Source organism: Pleurodeles waltl, chromosome 7 (assembly GCF_031143425.1).
Source record: "Pleurodeles waltl isolate 20211129_DDA chromosome 7, aPleWal1.hap1.20221129, whole genome shotgun sequence".
NCBI lineage: Eukaryota > Metazoa > Chordata > Amphibia > Caudata > Salamandridae > Pleurodeles > Pleurodeles waltl.
Window position 1 is genome coordinate 1,402,858,310 of NC_090446.1, and position 21,630 is coordinate 1,402,879,939.

Below are 21,630 nucleotides of genomic sequence, written 5' to 3' on the forward strand. Positions count from 1 at the left end.
CTGCTAACCAGTGCTAAAGTGCATATGCTCTCTCCCTTAAAACATGGTGATATTGGCTCATACCCAATTGGCTTATTTAATTTACTTGTAAGTCCCTGGTAAAGTGCACTACAGGTGCCCAGGGCCTGTAGATTAAATGCTACTAGTGGGCTTGCAGCACTGATTGTGTCACCAGAAGGAGTTAAGTGTAGAGAAATACTCTAAAAGTGGCATTTCTAAAACAGTAATATTAAATGAAACTTCACCAGTCAGCAGGATTGTGTATTACCATTGTGGCCATACTAAATATGACCGTGTTACTCCTTTCAGATCAGAATCTACCACTCAAACAGTATATGAGGTTAGCCAGAATGCTAGCCTATGGCAGGATCAGGCCTCAGCAGCGTAAGATTAATTTTAGGAGTTTTACACTACCAGGACATATAAACTCCTTTGAGGCCTGCTCGTTTCATAGGCTAGCATTAGGGCTACCCTCATATACTGTTTGAGTGGTAGATTCTGATCTGAAATGAGTACCAAGGTCATATTTAGTATGGCCAGAATGGTAATACAAAATCCTGCTGAGTGGTGAAGTTGGATTTAATATTGCTGATTTTAAAATGCCACTTTTAGAAAGTGAGCTTTTCTCTGCACTTAAATCCTTCTGTGCCTTACAATCAACGTCTGGCTGGGTTAGTTGACAGCTCCCTTATGCATTTCACCCACAGCCACCTGGATCGATGCACAGCCGAGCTGCAATGATGCAGCACAACTTCTCGGACGGAGAATCGATGCAGTGCCTGCAGTGTGACAGAAAATCCAACGCAGCACGCTAATGGAATGACGCAAGCCTGTGACTTCTCCCCGCACACCCAGGATTTTCATGCATCGTCCCTGGGTGCAACGAAGATCACCACACCGCAGTGAGAAACCCAGACCAAATGATGCAAGTCCTGTGTTGCAGGGAAAAAAACGACGCATCGCCTGTGGGTGTCGGAAATTCTGATGCTCACCCTTTCTTTTTCCACACAGCCTCCTCTTTTGCGATCCTTGTGCGTGCAATTTTTGATGCACACTAGGTACTTTGATACCCAAGCATTATTTGTCTTTTTCTTATTCAAATACTTTTTTACAACTCTTGAAATTCATATTTCAACTTGTACTTATTGTATATCTTGATCGTTTTGACCTTCATCTACTCAGATAAATATTCTATATTTTTCTAAACCTGTGTGGTGTATTTTGTGGTGTTTATACTGTGTTATTGCATGATTTATTACACAAATACTGTACACATTCCCTTCTAAGTTAAGCCTGACTGCTCAGTGCCAAGCTACCAGAGGGTGGGCAAAGGATAATTTGGATTGTGGGTGACTTACCCTGACTAGAGTGAGGGTCCTTGCTAGGACAGGGTGTAACCTGACTGCCAACCAAAGGCCCCATTTCTAACAGTGACTCCATTGATGGTGTTAGTATAGTACTTTACTGTGACTGATGTGATGAGCTGTCTGTGTGCTGTGCCAAGGGACTTCAATATCATGATGTCGTCTGGAGTTCTGTTCTAAAGTCACTTGACTCAGATGGCCTTGGGTTCATCATACTATGGCTAGGTAAACTGACCAAAATACAACCCCTTCGGCACTTGAATCTCATTGGTAGTGCTGGCAAGCAGTGTCAGTCTCCTCAGGAAGGTAGTGTGGAGGTGCTCAAGCTTACCATGCAACAAACACAGATGGCTAAAACAAATAATTGTCTGATTGGTACTTTGCTTTCAAAAAAGAAAAATACTTAATTGCACACTAGAACTAAATACAACACAGCCATTTACAGGATGCAACTTAGGCCCTCATTATGAGCCTGGTGGTCCTGGGACCGCCAGACTCACGGTGGTGAGCGGACCGCCATATTATAAGCATGGCGGAGCCGCCATTTTCGAAACACCGCAGTTTACACCACCAGGGTAAGGCTTGCGAAATGGGGGACTCAGTGGCCCCCTGGGAGCCCCTGCACTGCCCATGCACTGCCCCGTCATGGGAAGTGCAAGGGCCCCCATGCACAGCCTCATTGCGCATTCCACTGCCTGAATTACGAGTCTGGCAGTACAAGGTTCAGACCCAACCAGTCTGTGCATGTCTGTATTGTTTGGCCACATGAATGCAGGTTTCTTGGCAGCAGGCGAGGTGATGCGGGCCTTACTGGATGGGTGGGAGAACGTGACTGAGGCCACAACCAGTGCTTAATTTGTAAATAAATAGGTGCCAGTGCCCTCATCAGGAGACCATTGCAACTTGCACCACTCATTGCCCAGTCAACACTTCCAATGACAGTACCAACAACCATGTCTAGTAATTTTGAATATATATTGAATTAATAAACAACTATTGTGGTGCTCTTCCCTAAATTAGACAAACAGCCTCCTTGTAACAGACTGTAGTAAGTGCTAGTGTTGACAATCAAGTGCCGGTGCCAAGCATTGGAATCTACTGAATCAAATTAAGCATTGGTCATGACGCAGTTGATTACTTCTTGTGCAGTGGCTGAAGTCATACTGCGGGAGGACATGGCTTCATGGCAGGGGATTGGGGTAGTTTTGTGGATTTAGCCCGTGGGGTAGTTTTAAGAGCAGGGGAGGTCAGGGGGTCGGGTAGTTTTTTAGGTTTAGGGCTCAGGATGGGGGGGCGGGGTAGTTTTAAGTATAGGGGCGCGTTAGGGTGTGGGGGGAGTTTACCACACATATTACTTAACCACATATGTCTTTACAACAAAATTGGTTATAAAGGTATGTATGGTAAAGGCATGTGTGGGAAAGTAGCAGTCGTGGTTCTGACATGTCGTTCAAGCATGCGTTGTTTTTGCATGCATGGTTGTGTCATAAAACCGCTGTAGGTGATAGCTTCTTGTGCAGCAACTCAGATCAGACCATAGTCAATAATTTCAGGTGCAACAGCTCAGGATGCACCATATTTTCAGGATTCCTGCCAGGAATCACAGAAGAGCCTATGTCCCGCCAGCAAGGTGTCACACAGATCTCTCTCCATAGTCCTCTGCCCTTCAAGACTCACTGCACTTGAGTCACTATGCTTCTTGTTTTTCTTGGACAGTCACTCCTCCTGCAGGGTTATCAGGCTTCTTACCTCTCTCAGCAGGCTGGCTGACTTTCAGGTGCTTTGGGATAGGTGATCAACATTCCTAGCAAGGGATAGTTTCTGGTAACCTAGCTGTCAGGCTGACACCAGCTGTGTCTGCATGGCAGTCCTCTGGCTACTCCTTGGAGCACTCCCCTTCCTTGGAACTGGAACAACTGGAACTTTTATACAGTCTAAGAAAACAGGAGATATGGATTCACTGTTTGCACTATCAGAACCAGTTTGGGGTACTTCTCCTTTCAAGTGTCCTTTCCATGTTGCTTTCTAAAACAGACTTTGAGTACCCACAACAGAATCACAAAGCGGTATGAGGTTTCTGCTTCTCGCTTATCAGCCATACTGATGTATGATCAAGGGAAAGACAAAAGGCTAGCCTCATCTGAAGGGTTCCTTCTGCCTCGAACAACAGAGAGTGCAGTCCCATCCTTAACCTCCACCATCTATCAAATGACTGTGGAACAGGAAGACTAATCAGCAGCTCCTCTCTGAAAAAAGACCTAAGCAAATTTCTAAAGGACCCTGATCTCCTTTCTCTCCACCTCAGTGTCTATGTCTCCTTCTTCCAGCATCAGGAATGTTGGCAATAAACTTCCACCTTCTGAAAAAAACAATCTCACTTTCATCCTGTGAAAAAGATTATCTAAAATGGATACCACAGGCCTCCAATACTCTGGTTCATTCATACATATCATGTATCTACCTTGTAGGTCTTATACATTAACATGAACAACATACACCTGGTATGTTAGAGGTAGGATCTGTGTTAGAGCACTGCAGTGAAAGTTTACACAAGTGAGCCAGTAGGTTTCTACTTCAGTGATACAGGAAATAAAGGTCTGGTCACTATTAAGGATGTACGAAACTTGCTGGCACCCCTTCTCCATGTACTAACCCCATGACAAGATCAGTACCTCACTGTCTGTAAAATGAGGACACACTTGGTGCCCCCTTACAGGTCAGATGACAGGTCCAATATGTCAAAGGGCAGTCTTAAGCCTCTGTGTATGCGCTACATTAGTGTAAGACTAGAGCCAACATAAAAAAGAATACCAGTGCAAGCAGTTGAGCACTCAGAGTGGAGTAACACAACTGTGTACCATGCAAAGTAAATTCCCATTCCAGCAGATTGCCACAAGCTATACAAATGGAAATACCATAACATAACAAGATTATGATGAACACAAGACTCTAGCCCTAATGCAAACACTGAAAATTGATTCCTTGTTCTCTCTCACATGATGAGAGAAATGTGGTTACTGTTTGGGGGACGGAGTAAATCCCTACTCAAGCAGCAACCACATTCCTTTTCAGGGTGAGGCACAAGCAAACCCCAAATGAACCTGTGCCCCACCCTCTGATAGCTTGGCACAGAGAAGTCAGGTTTAACATAGAGACAATGGGTAAAGTATGCAGCATTTGAAACAGTAATTAAGTGACAACACAACACAGGAAAAAAAACCTCACAATTCAGAAACATAGAGTGAATTTTAATAAAGAAAACAAGACTAAAATGACAAAAATCCAATCAGTAAAACTGGAGATATGCAATTTTAAAAACATCAACTGTGAAAACCTGGTCGCGCCAGAAATTCAGGCCAGCTGTGATGGAGCTCAGACCAGCTGCAGGGACCCAGCTAACCCGCTGAGCAAGACTACCTTACATCCTGGTTATGGAGCATTGCAAACTCCAGACCGATGAGTCACGCAGCCAAGGTGATGCATTGGTTCCAAGGTGCTGTGAAGCAACAATGCAAGGTCCTGCATCATTGATGATCCTGTTGATAAGGGTTTGCAATGGGAATTCCAGAGTCAAGGGTGTGTTACGCAATTGATGCAGTGTGTCTGTTCCGAGAAGCTGTGTGGCTGAGATGTGAGAACCTGCATCGTTGTGGAAGCTGCTGTCAAAGAGAGGTTTGCAATGCAAGGGCCTGCATCTGGAAAGCTTTGTACAGGTGGTGGTTCTGATGCACGCTGTGAAGTCAGTGCTAAGTCTTTGCTCTGAGAGAACCTTGCAGCAAAAGCAATGATCAGTTCTACTTGGAAGTATGCCATTTAGCAGAGGCGATGCATCTGTTCTGCTGGATCCAGAGATGGACTAGAAAGGCACCTTCAGGCCCACTTCCAAGAGTCCAGGATTGGGCTGACACTACTTGGCAGGGCAGGGCTCAGGGATGGCAGAGTCCAGGAGCTTAGTACATGGTTGTTGGAGCATTCTGTCCCTGAGGCTCCAGTGAGGAGGCTAGCAAACTAGCCTTTTGAGTCACCCTGGGGTCCTGGGGTCACAAGATGCAGGTCAAGTTCTTCTCACCCATACAAGAGGGCAGCAGGGCAACAGGCCGGCACAGCAGGGCAGCAGTATTTCAGAACAGCAGTCCAGCAGAGAGGCAGTCCTTTCAGCAGCACAGCAGTCCTTCTCCCTAGCAGAGTGTCCAAAGATCCAGAAGTGTACTGAAGAGTTGGTGTCTGGGGTCCAATATTTATACCTGGCCCTTCATTTGAAGTGGGAGAAGCTTCTAGAGGTTTCTCCTTGAAGTCCACAGGCTTCCTGCCTTGCCTGTCCTGGCACCAGACTAACCATAGGGGTGTGTGCAGCTCTTTATGTGGAGGCATGACATAGCCCATTCAAATGTAAATAGAGTTGTGCCAAGCTCCATCCTCCTATCCATCCAGTAATGACCCATTCAGGAACACCTAAGCTCTCTATTGTGTGTGGCTGTCTAGGAGGAACACACAACCACAACTGTCAGCGACACCCAGTCATGTGACCCAGAGACAGGGTGCAGGCACTTAGGGGGTTATTCTAACTTTGGAGGAGGTGTTAATCCGTCCCAAAAGTGACGGAAAAGTGACGGATTTACCACCAGCCGTATTACGAGTCCATTATATCCTATGGAACTCGTAATACGGCTGGTGGTATATCCGTCACTTTACCGTCACTTTTGGGACGGATTAACACTCCTCCAAAGTTAGAATAACCCCCTTAATGCTTAAGACAGAAAAATGCCAACTTTCTAAAAGTAAAAACAACAAGATGATGGAAGGAATGCTTGAATTAATCTCAGCCACTGGCAATCGCTCGGGACACATCCCAGTTCATCGTTTTGTTTACCTACCATGCCACCCCAGTTTGGAACCAGCCATATGCAAATCAATGTTGACCCTGCTCCCGATGGGAATAGTCCTGCTAAAACTGCTAGCCAGGTGCTCCCTGGACTGTAAACAAACATCTTGGACCGGTTTTTGGGTATCACCCCTCATTTGCCACTAACCTCAATCCGGTGGCACAGTGAGCCCAAGACCCACGTCTGGACATACAGGGCGCACTTAGGACAGCAAATTGATGATGATGGACGGAATGCTGAACAATGTCAAACGTTCACGGCAGTCACAAATCTGGGCCTAAATCCATTGATTTTTTGCTTGCTAGGCCATTCCAGATTCAAGCTAGCCACTACTGAAATCTTATGTAAGCCAGTTGTTCAATCAAACAATCAATCAAATATCTCTATATTATTTAACAAATAAACCATGAAAGAGCATAAAACAATAAAATACAATACATTGCATCTATAAAACAATGAGTATGTTAAAAACAATTTACAATAAGTAAACTTACTATTGCTGTTTCATCCGAAGAAATTAAATCTCTATAAAAAGCATAAGATATGATTCAATAAAGTGCAAATGTCTCTGGGAGATCACCCCCCCTGAATTTCAGACAACAAATTCAGCAGCTATCAGGGTGACTCTCCTCGGCCGTCCATTGATTTCCTATTTCTAACTGACAATTTAAAAAAAAACAGCATATTCTATTACATACATACAAGCCTAACAGCTGTAAATACAGCAAGGCATTTTTACGTTTCTGGAAAGCAAGAGGTTTCAGAATGCGTTTAAGACAACATAAAAGGAAGGGTCTATAAAATTTGCAAAAAAACATAAAGTGCACCAAGAACTGCTCAGCCATCGCGTCAAAGGGACAAGATGGTAATCGACTCCCCTAATGCTTTGAGTCATCAGAAAAATATAAAAGGCGCCATACTGTACCAGCCCTGAATCTAAAGATAAGAGACCTTTCTCACGGTGAAAGTTCCAAGTGCAAATAAAATGCCATGTCCCCTGATACACGCAGGGACCTCAGTTTTCTCCTTCTAAGTTAGTTGTTATGCCTACCCCATTTGTGGCCTAGATTCTTGTTAATGATCAAGCAAATGTATAGTCTATTAAAAAATATGAGGTTTTAGTACAGCGCACTCCATGAATTTACACATTTGAAAGCAATCTAATTTATCATAGTCAAGAAAAAAGAAGACTCAGTGAATTAAAATATTTGCCTTGGATCACACAATTTGTTCAAGCAGGGAAGCTGGGATTGATCCTCAAATTTCCTGGATGGGTATCTCTTTCTCGCGTTTATTTTGCATCAAAGTCCACTGTTTTGTGTTAATCCTTGGTGCATGAGTTTAGAACTTGAGGGCAAGCAGACGCCAAATGAATGCTCAGGTCGATTTGGGCTTGAGGGTCCAAGAGGACCTTAAGCTGAGCCAAAGCCAGACATCTGGCTTAAGATTTCAGTAGCCCATTCACCTGTAAAACAGGGCCTGCGATTGCAGAGTGACCTACGAAGATGTGAGTGTTGTGCAGGCAGTGTTGAGGGCATTGAACTATTGCCCCCTGCATGTCATTTATAGTACATCAGTGTGCTGCCTGCAGGGCTTTAAGTAAGGTGGGGTCTGCCAGGTCTTTGATTCTGCACTAATTAAAAACTATAAAGTGGGTCCCTCTTGGCTCCTAAATTCGTATCCCTTAAATTTAATGCTTGAATTCCCAAGGAGAACTGTAGAAAGCCTTGCAGTATTCCATAACAGGGATGCAGGTCCTGTTTACATTGCATTTTAGCTTCATCATGGTTTCCATTTGTTGTTTTCCATATACTTTGTTTCTGGACTTTTCTCATGCAACATATGACTCTTTCATGAGAATAGATGTACTTCTAGGCATCTGATTGAGTTCCTGTTGTAGTAGAGTTGTTCATGAGGGGCACTAATGAGAGCTCGGGAGATGAGTCTGAAGGCAGTGTGAATTTCTCATAGTGCCTGACGGTGTATCAGTAAAGGTGTTCAGACTTCATGCACATGCAATCTGTCCTACTAAAAGGCCTTCTATCACTGCCCTTTTTAATCCTGTTTGGAGTGGTATTATGCTACCTTGTTCCCCTGGGCCTACATTGCTCGGAGGAAGAACTGGACTAGAGTGGAAAACATAGTCCAGACTATCCCACAGAGTCCCTACACTGACTGGCCTTACTTTTCCAAATAATTGAAAACTAACGCCCCTAACCCTGTCCATTACCACTCTCCAGTGGTGCCAGCCTGCACGATCATTTTTTATTTTTTCGGGGTATACCGCATTGCTTGTTCGAAACCTTACACTTCCTAACATTAGTGACTAGGATACACCTTTTTGCATTTCCGTGATATTGTGGTATTTAAAGGCTCCATAGTAAATCAAGAGCCAGATTTACAAGGCCCTAGCGTCACCTGAGCATCACTATTTGTGACGCTCTGGTGGCGCTGTGCAGTGTGCCACATTTACAAGGCAGCGCTAAACCACTTTTAGTGGCTTAACGCCACCTCATAAATGTAGCCCTTTGCGACGCAGTTTTCTGCATCTGAGGGGAGAGCAATGGGTGTTGCTGTGGACGTTTCATGCCACACCCATTGCTTTTGATGCTGCCCAGATTTGCAAGAAGGCATAAATCTGTAGCAGCCCCAAAAACACGAGGAGGAATACTTTTATTCTACCTCGTTTTTGCTTTTTCCATGTGGGCTGCATTCTGTAGCCCACATAGAAAGAGGAAGAAGCCATGAATGATTGTTTATGTGTAGGAAGGTGTCCCTTCCTGCGCATAAACAATCATTCAAAACTGATGATTGGCTACTTCAATGTGTGCTGCAGGGACACCTTCCTGCACATAAACAATCAATCCCCTCAACGCAGACACCCTTGCACTTTGGTGCAAGGATGCCTGCGTTGGTACTGGCAGCTAAATTTAGCACCGGCGCAGGGGGAAACAAAGGAGTGCGTCCTATTTTAGTAAATATGGCTCATCCCTGCGTTTCTAAAGTGACACAGAGCAGTGCAGTAAATTTTGGAACAGCATCGCGCTGCGCCACTTTTTAGTAAATCTGGCCCCTAGTTCTAGAAGTTCCTTGGTTGTTCATTACCTCAAGAAAAGCTGACAAAATATAAAATAAGCACTCAGTAAAGCAAGTGCTTGAATTGCTCTCCTCTACAAGCCCTTTCTTTTTCCTTCCCTCCACTTCTCTTCCTGTTGTTTGTGCTGTTTGAAGTTTTAGGGTTTGTGGAATGTTGCTGGTGTTGCATTGTTTCTTTTCTTTTACGCACCACCCTTCGTGGATATAGGCCCTGAAGGTCACCATGACGAAGCATCCCAACAGTTTTAAGCTGGAGGGTCGGCTGCGGGAACTTAACCAGGAAGTCAAGAGCAAGCGAACACTTCTGTACGAGGGACCGGTGCGGGACCTCTGCCCCTTGGCACCCAACAACGTGAACACAATGGCAGCAGCATGCATGGCGGCTCACAATCTGGGGTTCGATGGGGTCGTCGGAGCCTTGGTGGCGGATCCGAGGTGAGAAAAGGTCCATGTGCTTTCCTGTTACTGGTATATCTCTCTTTCACTCTGGGTAACAAAATTACAGATTCATCCAACTCATACGGGTTCTCTTCTCTACCCCAATTCCCATTTTTGGTCGAACAGCCTCACTGAAGAGGGTGCATCCCAGGGCAGGCAGCACACAAGTGGCCTTGCGAGCAGCAAAACGTGTCAAAAATGTGATCCGATTAGTGACCGATCACAAGTGTTTACACTTAAATCACAGGAATGTTGACATAAAGTGCACCACAAAAACAATTATAGCATTGAAGCTCGGACCAGGGTGTGCCCAGCATGGCTTTATGGCACGGCAGTGCCAGTTTCCTTCACTATCGACGGCTGTGCAGCATCTTGATGAATGTGGACCCGAATCTGAACTTGGGGGATACATTCGTGCCCTTAAACCTCTGAGTAGGAAGGCTCCTTGTTGGCATGTGTCATGGAGGGCTACTTGCTTCTTAGCAAGGCTATTTTCATGCAGCATACCTGTAAAATGATTGATTTGTTTACCAAACCAGCCCCTTTGCTGCCATCTTGGACAGACGTCCCTTAAGTTCTTGTGAGGGACTATTGCCTCTTAGGGCGGTTGGAAAACACAACTACAGACTGCACCCACCTCAAGGCACTAATACAGCAGTTCAGATTTCAATATGTTGTTTTATGTTATTCTATATGTTGTGTCATGTTTATATTATGTTTTATGTTGTATTATGCTTTATGTTGTGTTATGTTCTATTTTATGTTGTGTAATGTTATGTTGCGTTGAGTCGTATTGTATTGTGTTGATTTGTAAAGCGTGGGCAATCACCCGTGAGGGTATCAAGGCGCTGACTAGAGCAGGTCTGAGGAGGGAGGAGGAGATCATGCCTGGTTCGTCTGGAAGAGCCATGTCTTGAGGTTCTTTTTGAAGTCCATGAGGGAGGGGGAGGTTCTGAGGTATTGCGGGAGGTTGTTCCTGGTCTTGGCTGCAAGGTATTAGAAGAAGTGTCCTCCGCTTCTGGTCTTCTTGATGCGAGGGAGGTGTGCTGTTGCCTGGGATGCAGATCGAAGGGTGGTTGGTAGAAGTTGAGATGTGCTTGAGGTATGATGGACCATGTGTTGTAAAGAGCTTTGTAGGCGTGGGTGAGTAGCTTGAACTTACATCTTTCCTGGGCTGGAAGCCAGTGGAGCTGTTGAGGTGTAAAGAGATGTGTTAACTTCACTGGATGTTCAGGATGAGTTTGGCGGCAGCTTTCTGGGTGGTTTGGAGCTGGCATAGAATATGGGCTGGGATTCTGAAGTAGAGGGAGTTTCTGTTGTCAAGTCTACTTGTGATAAGAGCCTGGGTGACTGTTTGTCTGGCGTAAGTGGTACCCACTTGAAAATCTTGCTTAGAATTTGCAGGATGTGGAAGCATGATCGTACAACAGTGTTGATCTCTCTGCTCATGAAGAAGTTGGCTCCCAGGATGATCAACATTGCTCATGCAGTTGTCTAAGTTTGCTTTGGTGATGCTGGTTGAGTTGATATGGGAGAAGATGACCTGTGTGTCATCAGTGTAGGATACTATGTTGATGCCATGGGCTCTGATGATGTCCAGGAGGGGCATCATGTAGTCATGGAAGAGTACTGAGCTGAGCGGTGATCCTTGAGGGACTCTGCAGATGGGTTTATTGCTTTATGATGTGTAAGGGAAAAGTCTAACTCATTGATTTCTGTCCATGAGGAAGGAGGCTATCCACTTGAGGGCCAAATGCAGATAGCCAAGTGCTGAAGCTCTTATGATGAGTGAGTTGTAGGAGACTGTATCAAAAGCTGCGGAGAGGTCAAGGAAGATGATTGCAGCCGTTTTTCCTCAGTCGAAAATGCTTCTGATGTAATTGGTGGCAGCAATGAGGGCTATTTCTGTGCTGTGGTTGGTGCAAAAGCCAGATTGAGAGCTGTTTAGGAGTAGATGGAATTCTAGGTGGTCTGCGAGCTGGGTATTATTGGCTTGCTCCATGACTCTAGCTGGAAAAGGCAGGAGCGAGATTGGTCAGTAGCTAATGATGGTGTTGGAGTCCGCTGATGGTTTCCTTAATAGGCCGTTGAGTTCTGCATTTTTCCAGTAAGATAGGAAGGTGGCAGTGGTTATAGAATTGTTAATGATAGTGGTGAGCGGGGGGCAGATGATGGTTCTTCAAAAGTTGCACATAAAGTGGGGGCATGGGTCTGAGGGGGCTCCTGAGTGGATGGTATTCATCACAGCAGTGGTGTCTTCATTTGAAAGTGGCTTCCAGTTGCTTAGCCACTGTTTGGTGATGAGGGAGGTGTCCTCCCATGGCATTAGTATTGGTATGCTGTAGGTCAAATGTCATGTAGGTCTTCGCAGTCTTCTGTTCGAAGAAGTTTGAGAGGTTATTGAAGGATGCTTGGGATGGGATGATGTTGTTGTTGGGAGTTTCAGGGTTGGAGAACTCCTTGATGATGGTGAACAGTTATTTGTTGTTGGTGGGGCTGGCTTTGAGGCTGAGAGTTAGTGCCTTTTTCTTTGTATCTTGTAGATCTTGGTGGTAGAGGCTGAGGGCGGCTTTTTATGTGGTTCTTGAGTTGGTGTTTTAGTTGAGTCTTAATTTTCTCTCAAGTTGTTTGCTGTGATGCTTGTACTGCCAGAGGGCTTTTATGTACCAGCTGGGTCATTTGTTATTTTTGGAGGTCTTGCTTTTGGTGGGATAAGTGCAGCTGGTGCAGTCACTGTGCCATCTATTGAAGAGCTTTGTGTGGACATCGAGGTTCCCGGGGAGGTTGGGTAGGCATTCCTGTAGGGTCTTGGTCCAGTTTTCTTCTGATATTTTGCCCATCTCTTGATGGTGCTTTGGGTTTTTCTAGTGGGGTGGCTTGGGTGGTTATCTTGAAATGTATGATGTAGTTGTCAGATCATTTGAGCAGGATCATGTGGGTGATGGTCATTCTGTTGTTGGAGGAGAAAATAGGGTCAAAGGTTTGACCTGCTGTGTGGTTTGTTCCTTGGATGAGCTGGATGAGTCAAAGGTTGCTGAGGCTGTCAAGGAGAACCATGGAGTTGGGGTTCTGTGGTGTCTTCCAGTTGGAAATTGAGGTCCCCGAGCAGGATGTAGTTGGTTGATCTGATGAAGAGAGGAGTGATGAAGTCTGCGATGTAGTTGCAGTCAATCGTATTTTGTAGATGATCGCAAATCCTCAATATGGTTGATGGGTTCAGTCCTGGTGTCTGATTATGTAAGTGGGAGGGATGGCAGTGATGATGTCCAGTTTGGAGGCTGAGCTGAGCCATGTTTCTGTCAGGAAGCGATGGTCAGATGTTTTGCTGTTGACTAGGTCCCAGATTTCGGTGGAGTGTTTCCTCAGGGATTGGATGTGGAGTAGCATGGTTGTCAGTTGATGTGGGGTGATGGTGCTGGCGTGTGTTGGTTATTTGGAGGTAGTGATGTCAGTGTCTGAGGGGCTGCAGGTGAAATCATAATAAGTGCAGGAGAAAAGTCCTACTGTGGTTCTGGGGGATGTGTGGCAGCAGCTTATTCGCCAAAGTGTGTTATTGAGTTCACGGAGGACTAGTGATGGCATCCATTGGCTCTGGTGGCAGCTGCGTTTGTGGTTGTAGCGTTGTGTGAGATGGTCCTGTGGACAGGGTTCCTGGTGCTGGGTGCGGTCCAGGTGTGGATGGGCGCAGACAGGCTTGCCTTAGGTGCGCTACCAGCACATCCGCTGCACACATCTCCTACATGGTCACACTGCAGCCTTCATTAAGTAGGTCCTGGGGTGGGTGGGGCTACTATTGGTGGGAAAAACAGTGAGTGGGAAAACCCCAGTGTGGAAACCCAGGTGGGAAAACCCAGGCAGCAGTGGTGTCACTTGGTCATATGGTGGTAGCTGGATCAGGCTGCAGCAAGCAGAAACTGGAGGCCATAGGCTCACCTCAGGCTAGGTGAGGTGCCCAGGTGCCTACACTCCATGGCTAATCTCCGTCTTTTTCATCATCCTTGTTCCCAATTTATTCTTTCTGCGATCACAATTCACACCATTCTACTTCTTGTTCTTTCTTCATTTTCCTAAAATCTTCTCTCCTTTTATCCCAGCTCTATTTTTTTTTCCTTTTTACTTCATTGATTTGTCTTTGCCCCCCACTTTATTATTTTATTTTTCTGTTTCCATCAAATTCCTGCCTCAATCCTTGTATCTGTCTTCCTCTTTTACCTTGCTGATTCTATTTGTCTTCCTTTTTTATGTCTTTCTTTAATTCTTTTTTGTGTGCTTGTTGCTTCCCTTTTTTTGTTGCTTTCCATTTTTGTGTTTCATGCCTTCCATTTTTTCTTTGCTTCTTCTTTTCTTGTACATCTTGTATCCTACTGTATCCTTTTCCCTTTACTTATTCATTTCTTACGTTCCCTTTGACTTTATGTTTTTTTCCCCCTTTATTTGTATTCCTTTCCTCTGCTTTTTCAGTTCTATTATCTTATTTAGGGCTTTCTTCTGTCAATCTAAATTAAACCTTTTGACATCTTTTTTTTACATTCTTCCTTCTTTCCATCTTTGTTCTGATCTTACTTTTTTACTTTTTCCATGATTCTTACTTTGTCTTATTTAATTTGTTCCACCTCTTTTTGATTCATTCTTTTAATCTCTTTTCTTCTTTCCACTCATCATTCCATCTCTTTTCATTTATCAAACCTTTATCTGTCTTCCCATCTTTTTTTACTGCACTATATCTGTATTTTATTTTTTTTGATTCTCCAATTCTTTCTTTTTTTCTATAAGGAATTGGGTTACTGGTTGAGTGGGGAAACCTTAATAAAGCAGCACCCACAATCCTTGTCAGGGTGAAGTTACAAGTAAACCCCAAATACCCTGTGCTTGGCACAGAGCAGACAGGCTTAACTTAGAGGTAATATGTAAAGTGTTTATGCAGCACTTAAAAAAGTAATACTGTGAAAACCCAACCCCAAAAAATCCTCCATCAATTTAGAAAAATCGAGTACATTTTAATAAAGAATTTAAGAGTAAAAGAACGAAAATTCACCCAGTAGAAAAGGAGATATGCAATGTTTGAGATTTAAGTGAAAATAGCACCAAAAAGCACAAAGTGCCAACTGTGGATATTTGGCTATGCTGGACTAGGGCAAAGTTACAAGTTCAGGCTGACCTTGATGGAGCGCAGGCCGGCTACATACAGGGACCCAGTTAGGCTCACGGAACAAGAGTACTTTGAATCCTGGTTACAAAGATTTGTGGAGTCCCACATCGACGATGTGTCACACAGTAGAGGTGATGTGAGGTCCTGGTCGGAGATGCATTGCACAGCATCAGTTCTGAGGCATTTTGAGGTTGCAATGCGAGGTCCTTTGTCATTGTTAAGGATGCTGTCAATCAGGGGACTTGAATTGCGAAGTTCTGCATCAAGGATGCATCGGTCACCAGCTGGTTCTAAAGAAGCTGCGAGGCTTGTGATGCGGTGTCCTCCATCATTGCTGAGGCTTCTGTTGACAAGAGGCATGTGATGCAGGGGCTTGCATCAGGGATGCATAACACAGCAGAGGTTCTAATGAGGTTGCAAGGGTGATGGGAAGTCCTTGCACTAGCAGAATCTATGCAGCAGAGGTGGTGCCTCGGTTCTGCTTGGAGTTGTGTTACGCAGCAGACAAGGTAATTTGCTTCTGCTGGATCCAAACATGGGCTGGCGGAACACTTTCAAACCCACTTCTAAGGGTTCAAGACTGGGGTGGCAAAACTTGGCAGGGTAGGACTTACAGTTGGCAGGGTCCAGGTGCTGAATTCAAGGTTTTTGGAAGTCTGTTATGTCCCTGAGGCTTCTGATCAGGAGGCCAGCCAATTAGCCCTTGGAGTCACACTGAGGTCCTGGGTTTATAGCTGCACCCAAGAAAGAGGGTAGCCTGGCAGCAGGGCATTACAGAAGGGCAGCAGTCCTTCAAAGGAGCAGTCATTTCATCAGCACAGCAGTCATCCTTCCTGGCATAGTACACAGGTCCTGAAGTGTACTGTGTTGGTGTGTGAAGTCCAATATTTATACCTGGTGCCCACTTTGAAGTGGAAGAGGCTTCCAGAGGATTCCACCCCCAGAGGTACTTAGAATTTCCTGCCTTCCTGCCCTGGTCTCAGATTGTCTGAGGTTACAATAGACTAATGTCAACCCCTTTGTGAGAGTTCCCAACTAGAGCCATTATGATGGGTCATTATGATGTGCACGATTGGCAGATGGCAGTTCTCCTCCTCATTAACTCAGTGCGGCCCATCCTGCCAACACCTAGCTTCTCTTTATCTCACCCTCTGGGAGTAATACACAAATACCAGCTGACAACTACACCTAGTCATGTGACCAAGTATACATTCAGCAGACACCTAATGGGTGGGACAAGAAAATGAAATGCCATCTTTCTAAAAGTGGCATTTTCAGAATTGTGATTAAAAATCTGACTTTACGATTAAAGTGTGCTTTTAATTACAATTCTTTAAACACCAAACTCAGCTTGTCTACCTGCTCCCAATTTGAAGTTACAGAGTAATAAATGGAATAAGGTAACTATAATGTAATACTATGGGAGAGGTAGGTCTTGTAGTAGTTAACAATGGGTTTAGGAGTTTTTCACAACCACAACATGTAAATTTTAAAAGTGCATGCCCATCTTTTTAAATACACTGCACCCTTCCCTCTGTGCTGTGTAGGACCTACCTTAGTGGTGACTTACATGTATTGAAAAAAAGGGTTGAGCCTGGTCAGGTCAAAAAGGCAGTTTAAAACTGCACACATATCAATCAATCAATCAATCAGATAATTTATAAAGCGCACCATGTACCTGTCAGGGTTTTGAGGCGCTGGGGGGGGGGGGGGTGGGGGGGGGTGCTGCTAGCGTTCGAAGAGCCAAGTCTTGAGGAGTCTCCTGAAGGTGAGGAGGTCCTGGGTCTGGCGAAGAGAGGTGGGGAGAGAGTTCCAGGTCTTGGCGGCGAGGAAGGAGAAGGATCTGCCGTCGGAGGTCTTGCGCTGGATTCGGGGGACGATGGCGAGGGCGAGGTTGGCAGAGCGGAGTTGACGTGTGGGGATGTAAAAGTTGAGTCTGGTGTTGAGGTAGGTGGGTCCGGTGTTGTGTAGAGCTTTGTGGGCGTGGATGAGGAGTTTGAAGGTGATCCTTTTTTCCACGGGGAGCCAGTGGAGGTCCTTCAGGTGGGGGGAGATGTGACATCAGCGGGGCATGTCGAGGATCAGGCGGGCGGATGCATTCTGGATGCGCTGGAGTCGTTTGATGTCTTTCGTTAGGATGCCTGTGTAGAGTGCGTTGCCGTAGTCAAGTCTGCTACTGGCGAGGGCTTGAGTCACCGTCTTTCTGGTTCCTGTTGGAATCCACTTAAAGATTCTGCGGAGCATGCGGAGGGTGTTGAAACAAGAAGAGGAGATGGCGTTGACTTGTTTGGACATGGTGAGATCGTAGGCCACAGTTGCAAGCCTGAGACATGTTTAGAAGGACTACTGAAGTGGGTGACACAATCGGTGCTGCTGGCCTATTAGTACCATTTAATTTACAGGCCCTAGGTACGTGTGGTTCCACTCTACTGGGGACTTATAAGTAGATAAATTAAATGTGCCAATTGGCTATAGCCCAGTTCTACCATGGTTAAAGAAGTGAGCACAGGCACTTTGGAATTGCTTATCAGTGATAAACTACAGAGTCCCAGGGACAGCAGATACGAGGTTAGCAAAACTAGGAAGGGTGAAGGCAAAAGGTTTGGGGGAAATCCACCCTAAAGCTAACAGGTCTAACACCCACCATTTTCCCATAATTACATCCACCTTCCAGTCTTTCTGTGCATCTTTCATTTTCACTAGTGCCTTCGTTCTCACTTTTTTCTGCTTTTCGATTTTTATGTTCTTCTTGCCCTTTTTCATATATGTTATTCTTCCCTTATTCACTTCTTTCCTTCTTTCTTCCTGGCTTTATTCCCCTCCTTAATTTACCTTCTTTCTTTCTCTCTTCCCTTCCCTTCTTGTCTTACCTGCCTTCATTCTTTCTCATTTTCCTTCTTGTTATTCTTCTTTGCATCTGCCTTTCCCTTTCAACTTTTTTCCTTCTTCCATTCATTCCTGACGTCTTCCTTATAACCTTTCTTTAAATTTGTTTCTTATTTTCCATTCTATTGTTCTACCCTTTTTCCATTCCTGACTTCATTGTTACCTCATTTTCATTCTTTATACTGTTCATTTGTTTCTTCCTTTTTTCCTACCTTTTTGCACCATCTATCTTCTCCTTGTCACTACCTTTTTCTTCCTTTACTTCCGTCATTCTTCATCCCTTCTTTAAATTTATTTTCCTTATTTCAGTTCCTTCCCCCTTTTCATAGTTTCTCCCATTCCCTTATTCCCGGTCTGCTTCCCATCCTCTTTCTCTTCCTTCTTTGTTTTCCATCCTGTACTCCTTCCCCTTTGCTCTCTTGCCTTTTGCCCTTTCATATCTTTTCATTTTCCTGTTTAATCTTTTTTGCTTCTCTGTCTGACTGTTTGGCCTTTTTGACATCTCACTGCCATAACCAACATCTTTGTCCTATTTAGGTCACAGCATACCAGACACCATAGCTGTCTGGTTTGCTAAAGACATCTTGGGGACTTTGTGGTTTGTAACTCACGTTTTCTTGGTTTCCATTTGCTGGCTTTCTTTACTTTAGACTCTCTAGGTTCAGTTCTCCCTCACTTTGCCAAAATCATGTTTACTGAATCATTCCACTAACTCTTTTCTGTCAACAGGCATTTAAATCTTGTTTCTTATCCTGTCACTGTCACCTTAGTTGGACATTCAAAGACAGAGGTCAAAAGTCAAGCTATGTCTTCCAAAGAGTTTGTTGTTTCTTTGCTTATGCTGACTTCAAAGTGAGAGCATTTAGAGGAAAGAGGAATGGTGATTGCTTTCTCATGAAGCCTGCTCTGCCACCACACTGCATGCAGATATGGCATGTTTAATTACACATCTGCAGTACAGCAGAAGCGACTTTGTGCTACTCAAACATGTGATGTGTTTACTCAAAGCATCTGAAATGCTGCAGAAACAGCAATGAGTTTTTTTTTCTCCATAAGATATTTCTTCTGTGCTGCACTGGGAGGGAACACCTTTTTCCTCAAAGCAAAACTTTGAATGGTGCTCAGCCATCAGAGTGCAAGACGTGTGCCTTAAAATTCTGAACTGCACCTGCTTCCTATTATAATGACAGGTGATGTCTGTGAGCAATCAGAGGCTTGGGGCATCTTATGTAGTTTTTCATCTTTACTGCATAGTGACTGATATTTTGTTTCTGCTAGTGCTGTGTGTATGTTTTGGGGCCCCCAATTACAACACTAACCAAGGCTTATGCTGTGGCAAATATGAAAAACTGGCACCAGAAAAAACCCAGAGATTAACACAGAGCTGTGCTAAACAGGACTGAATGTTTCTTATGGCTAATGTTAGCCTGTCTGCTTTATTTGTCCTATAGCTTACATGAACTCCACACATTATAGTTTGTGTCCTGTATACGTTTATTAGTAAAACTGTATCTATGTTCCGTTTCAATTGAAGATGTGGTGTTTATAATGGCAGTGCGCTATCACACCATGCAAACTCCATCTTACCCCTCTCCACTCTACTATGCATCTCTCCACATTGCGTCACTTTACTCTACTCTGCACCACTGTACTGTATGCTACTCCACTACACTCTATACCAATGCTTTGTAGGCCACTACTCTACATAGCTCCACTCTACACCACTACACTCTACACCAATACACTCTAACCCACTCTGGCCCACTGCATTCTACAACACTGCACTCTATACCAATCCACAGTAACCTACTCTAATCTGCTCTGTACCACTGCACTCTACGACACTGTAATCTACCCTGCACCACTTCACAACACTCTATTCTATGCTGCTGTACTCTACAGTGCTGCACTCAATGCTAATGCACTCTACACCACTTTACACAAAACCATTACACTCTACACCAATGGTCTTCAAACCTTTTAATGATGTGCCCCACCAGTGGAAAAAAACAAAATCATCCGGGCACCCCTCCAAAATTTTCACAATTATTTTGTTACATAGACAGTGTGTAAATATGTCTGCACATATTTAAACATTGAGTTAAGTTCTGTTAATGTTTTAAAAATGCACTCAAATGCATGATGCCAAACATGCTATTATGGTCATACAGGCCCTACTAACGCATAAAAGTATCCACAGTGTGGTCATTAGAAGTGAGGGTGGGGGTTTTGACGAGTATGTGGAGTCTCTTCCCTTTTGAAACATACTCCCAGCTTGGATATAAATGACAAAACAAGTAAGTGATTTCCTAATACAGAGCAATTTAATACTGCTCATTTTTTTCAGCTTACAACAAAGCCCATTAGCATAATGATTCTCTTGGCTTTAGCCTGGCATCCCCTGCCCCCAGGATCACTTGAGGCTCCCTACAGGGGCCTGCCCCTCAGTTTGAAGACCCTTGCAGTACACCAATCTAGTCTGCAACACTTTACGCCACTGCACTCCACACCATTTCACTCTACCTCACTTTACGCTGCACCACTCTAAGCCACTCTACTGCATGCCACTGCACCACCCTACTCTGCACTTTCTACCACTGAACTCTATGCACTCAAGTTTGCATCACTGCAATCTATGCCACTCTAATCTACTGTGCACCACGGCACTCTATGACACTGCACTCTACGCCACTTCAGTCTACACCACTCTACTCTATGTAAGTGCACTCTACCCCACTGTAGTATGCACCACTGCACTCTTTGCCAATGCACTCTATGCCACTGCACTCTACTCTGCACCACTCTACCCTGCACTACTGCACTCTATTCCACTGCACTTTACCCTGCACCACTCCAAACCACTTCACTCCACTCTGAAATATTCTACTATATGTCACTGCACTCTATGCACCTGCACTCTGCGCCACTCTACTCCACTCTACATCTCCGCATTCTACACTGCACCACTCTACACCACTTGTTACTCTGTGCCACTGCCCTCTCTGCCATTCTACACCAACTACGCTGCACCACTAACTCTATGCTACTATACTCTACCCTGCAACACTCTACTGCACTGCACCCTACACCACTGCATGGTACACCCCTCTGCTCTGGGCCACTCTACTCTGCGACACTGCATTCTGATTCTCTTCTCTGCAAGACTACACTCTCCACCATCGAACTCGGCATCACTCTACTTGGAGCTACTGCACTCTACACTGCTACATGCCACACCACTCTACACCATTGCACTCTATCAATCAACTCTAAGGGGCTCTTTTTACAAGAAACTAGCACATCAGTGCTGATGCACCAGTTTTCTTGCATCGATCCTGACCAACCTAATGTCACCATTGCACACTAATTCTTCTATTCTGCACCACTGCACTCTCCACCAGTCTATGCCACTGTACTCTACATCTCTGCACTCTACCCTGCACTACTCCACTCTACCCTGAACCACCCCACTCTACTCTTCTTCACTCTACTTTGAAATATTCTACACCACTGCATTCTACTCTGCACCGTCTTCTCTATGCCACTGCACTATATACCACTCTACTGTACGTCACTGCACTCTATGCCAATGCACCTTATGCCAGTCTACTCTGCAGTACTGTACTTTAACCCACTTCACTCTAGGCCATTCTACTCCACTCTAGGACACTGCACTCTACAGCACTCCACTCCACAATATTCCACACTGACTCTCTACTCCATTAATCTCTACTCAAGTTGATGACACTGTACTTCACTTTAGGCCACTCCACTCTACAACACTCTACTGCACTGTACAACACTACTCCACTCT

The 21,630-nt window shown here is 44.7% G+C and overlaps 1 protein-coding gene across 2 annotated transcripts in view; it reads left to right on the forward strand.

The window, feature by feature from the left end:
* The window catches only part of ASPDH (aspartate dehydrogenase domain containing), a 118,029-nt gene that overhangs the window by 82,243 nt on the left and 14,156 nt on the right, over positions 1-21,630 (forward strand). For both annotated transcript variants that reach the window (XM_069201003.1, XM_069201004.1), the window contains one exon: positions 9,552-9,778. In XM_069201003.1, the coding sequence (XP_069057104.1) occupies positions 9,552-9,778 (227 nt within the window). The remainder of the gene's footprint in view (positions 1-9,551; positions 9,779-21,630) is intronic.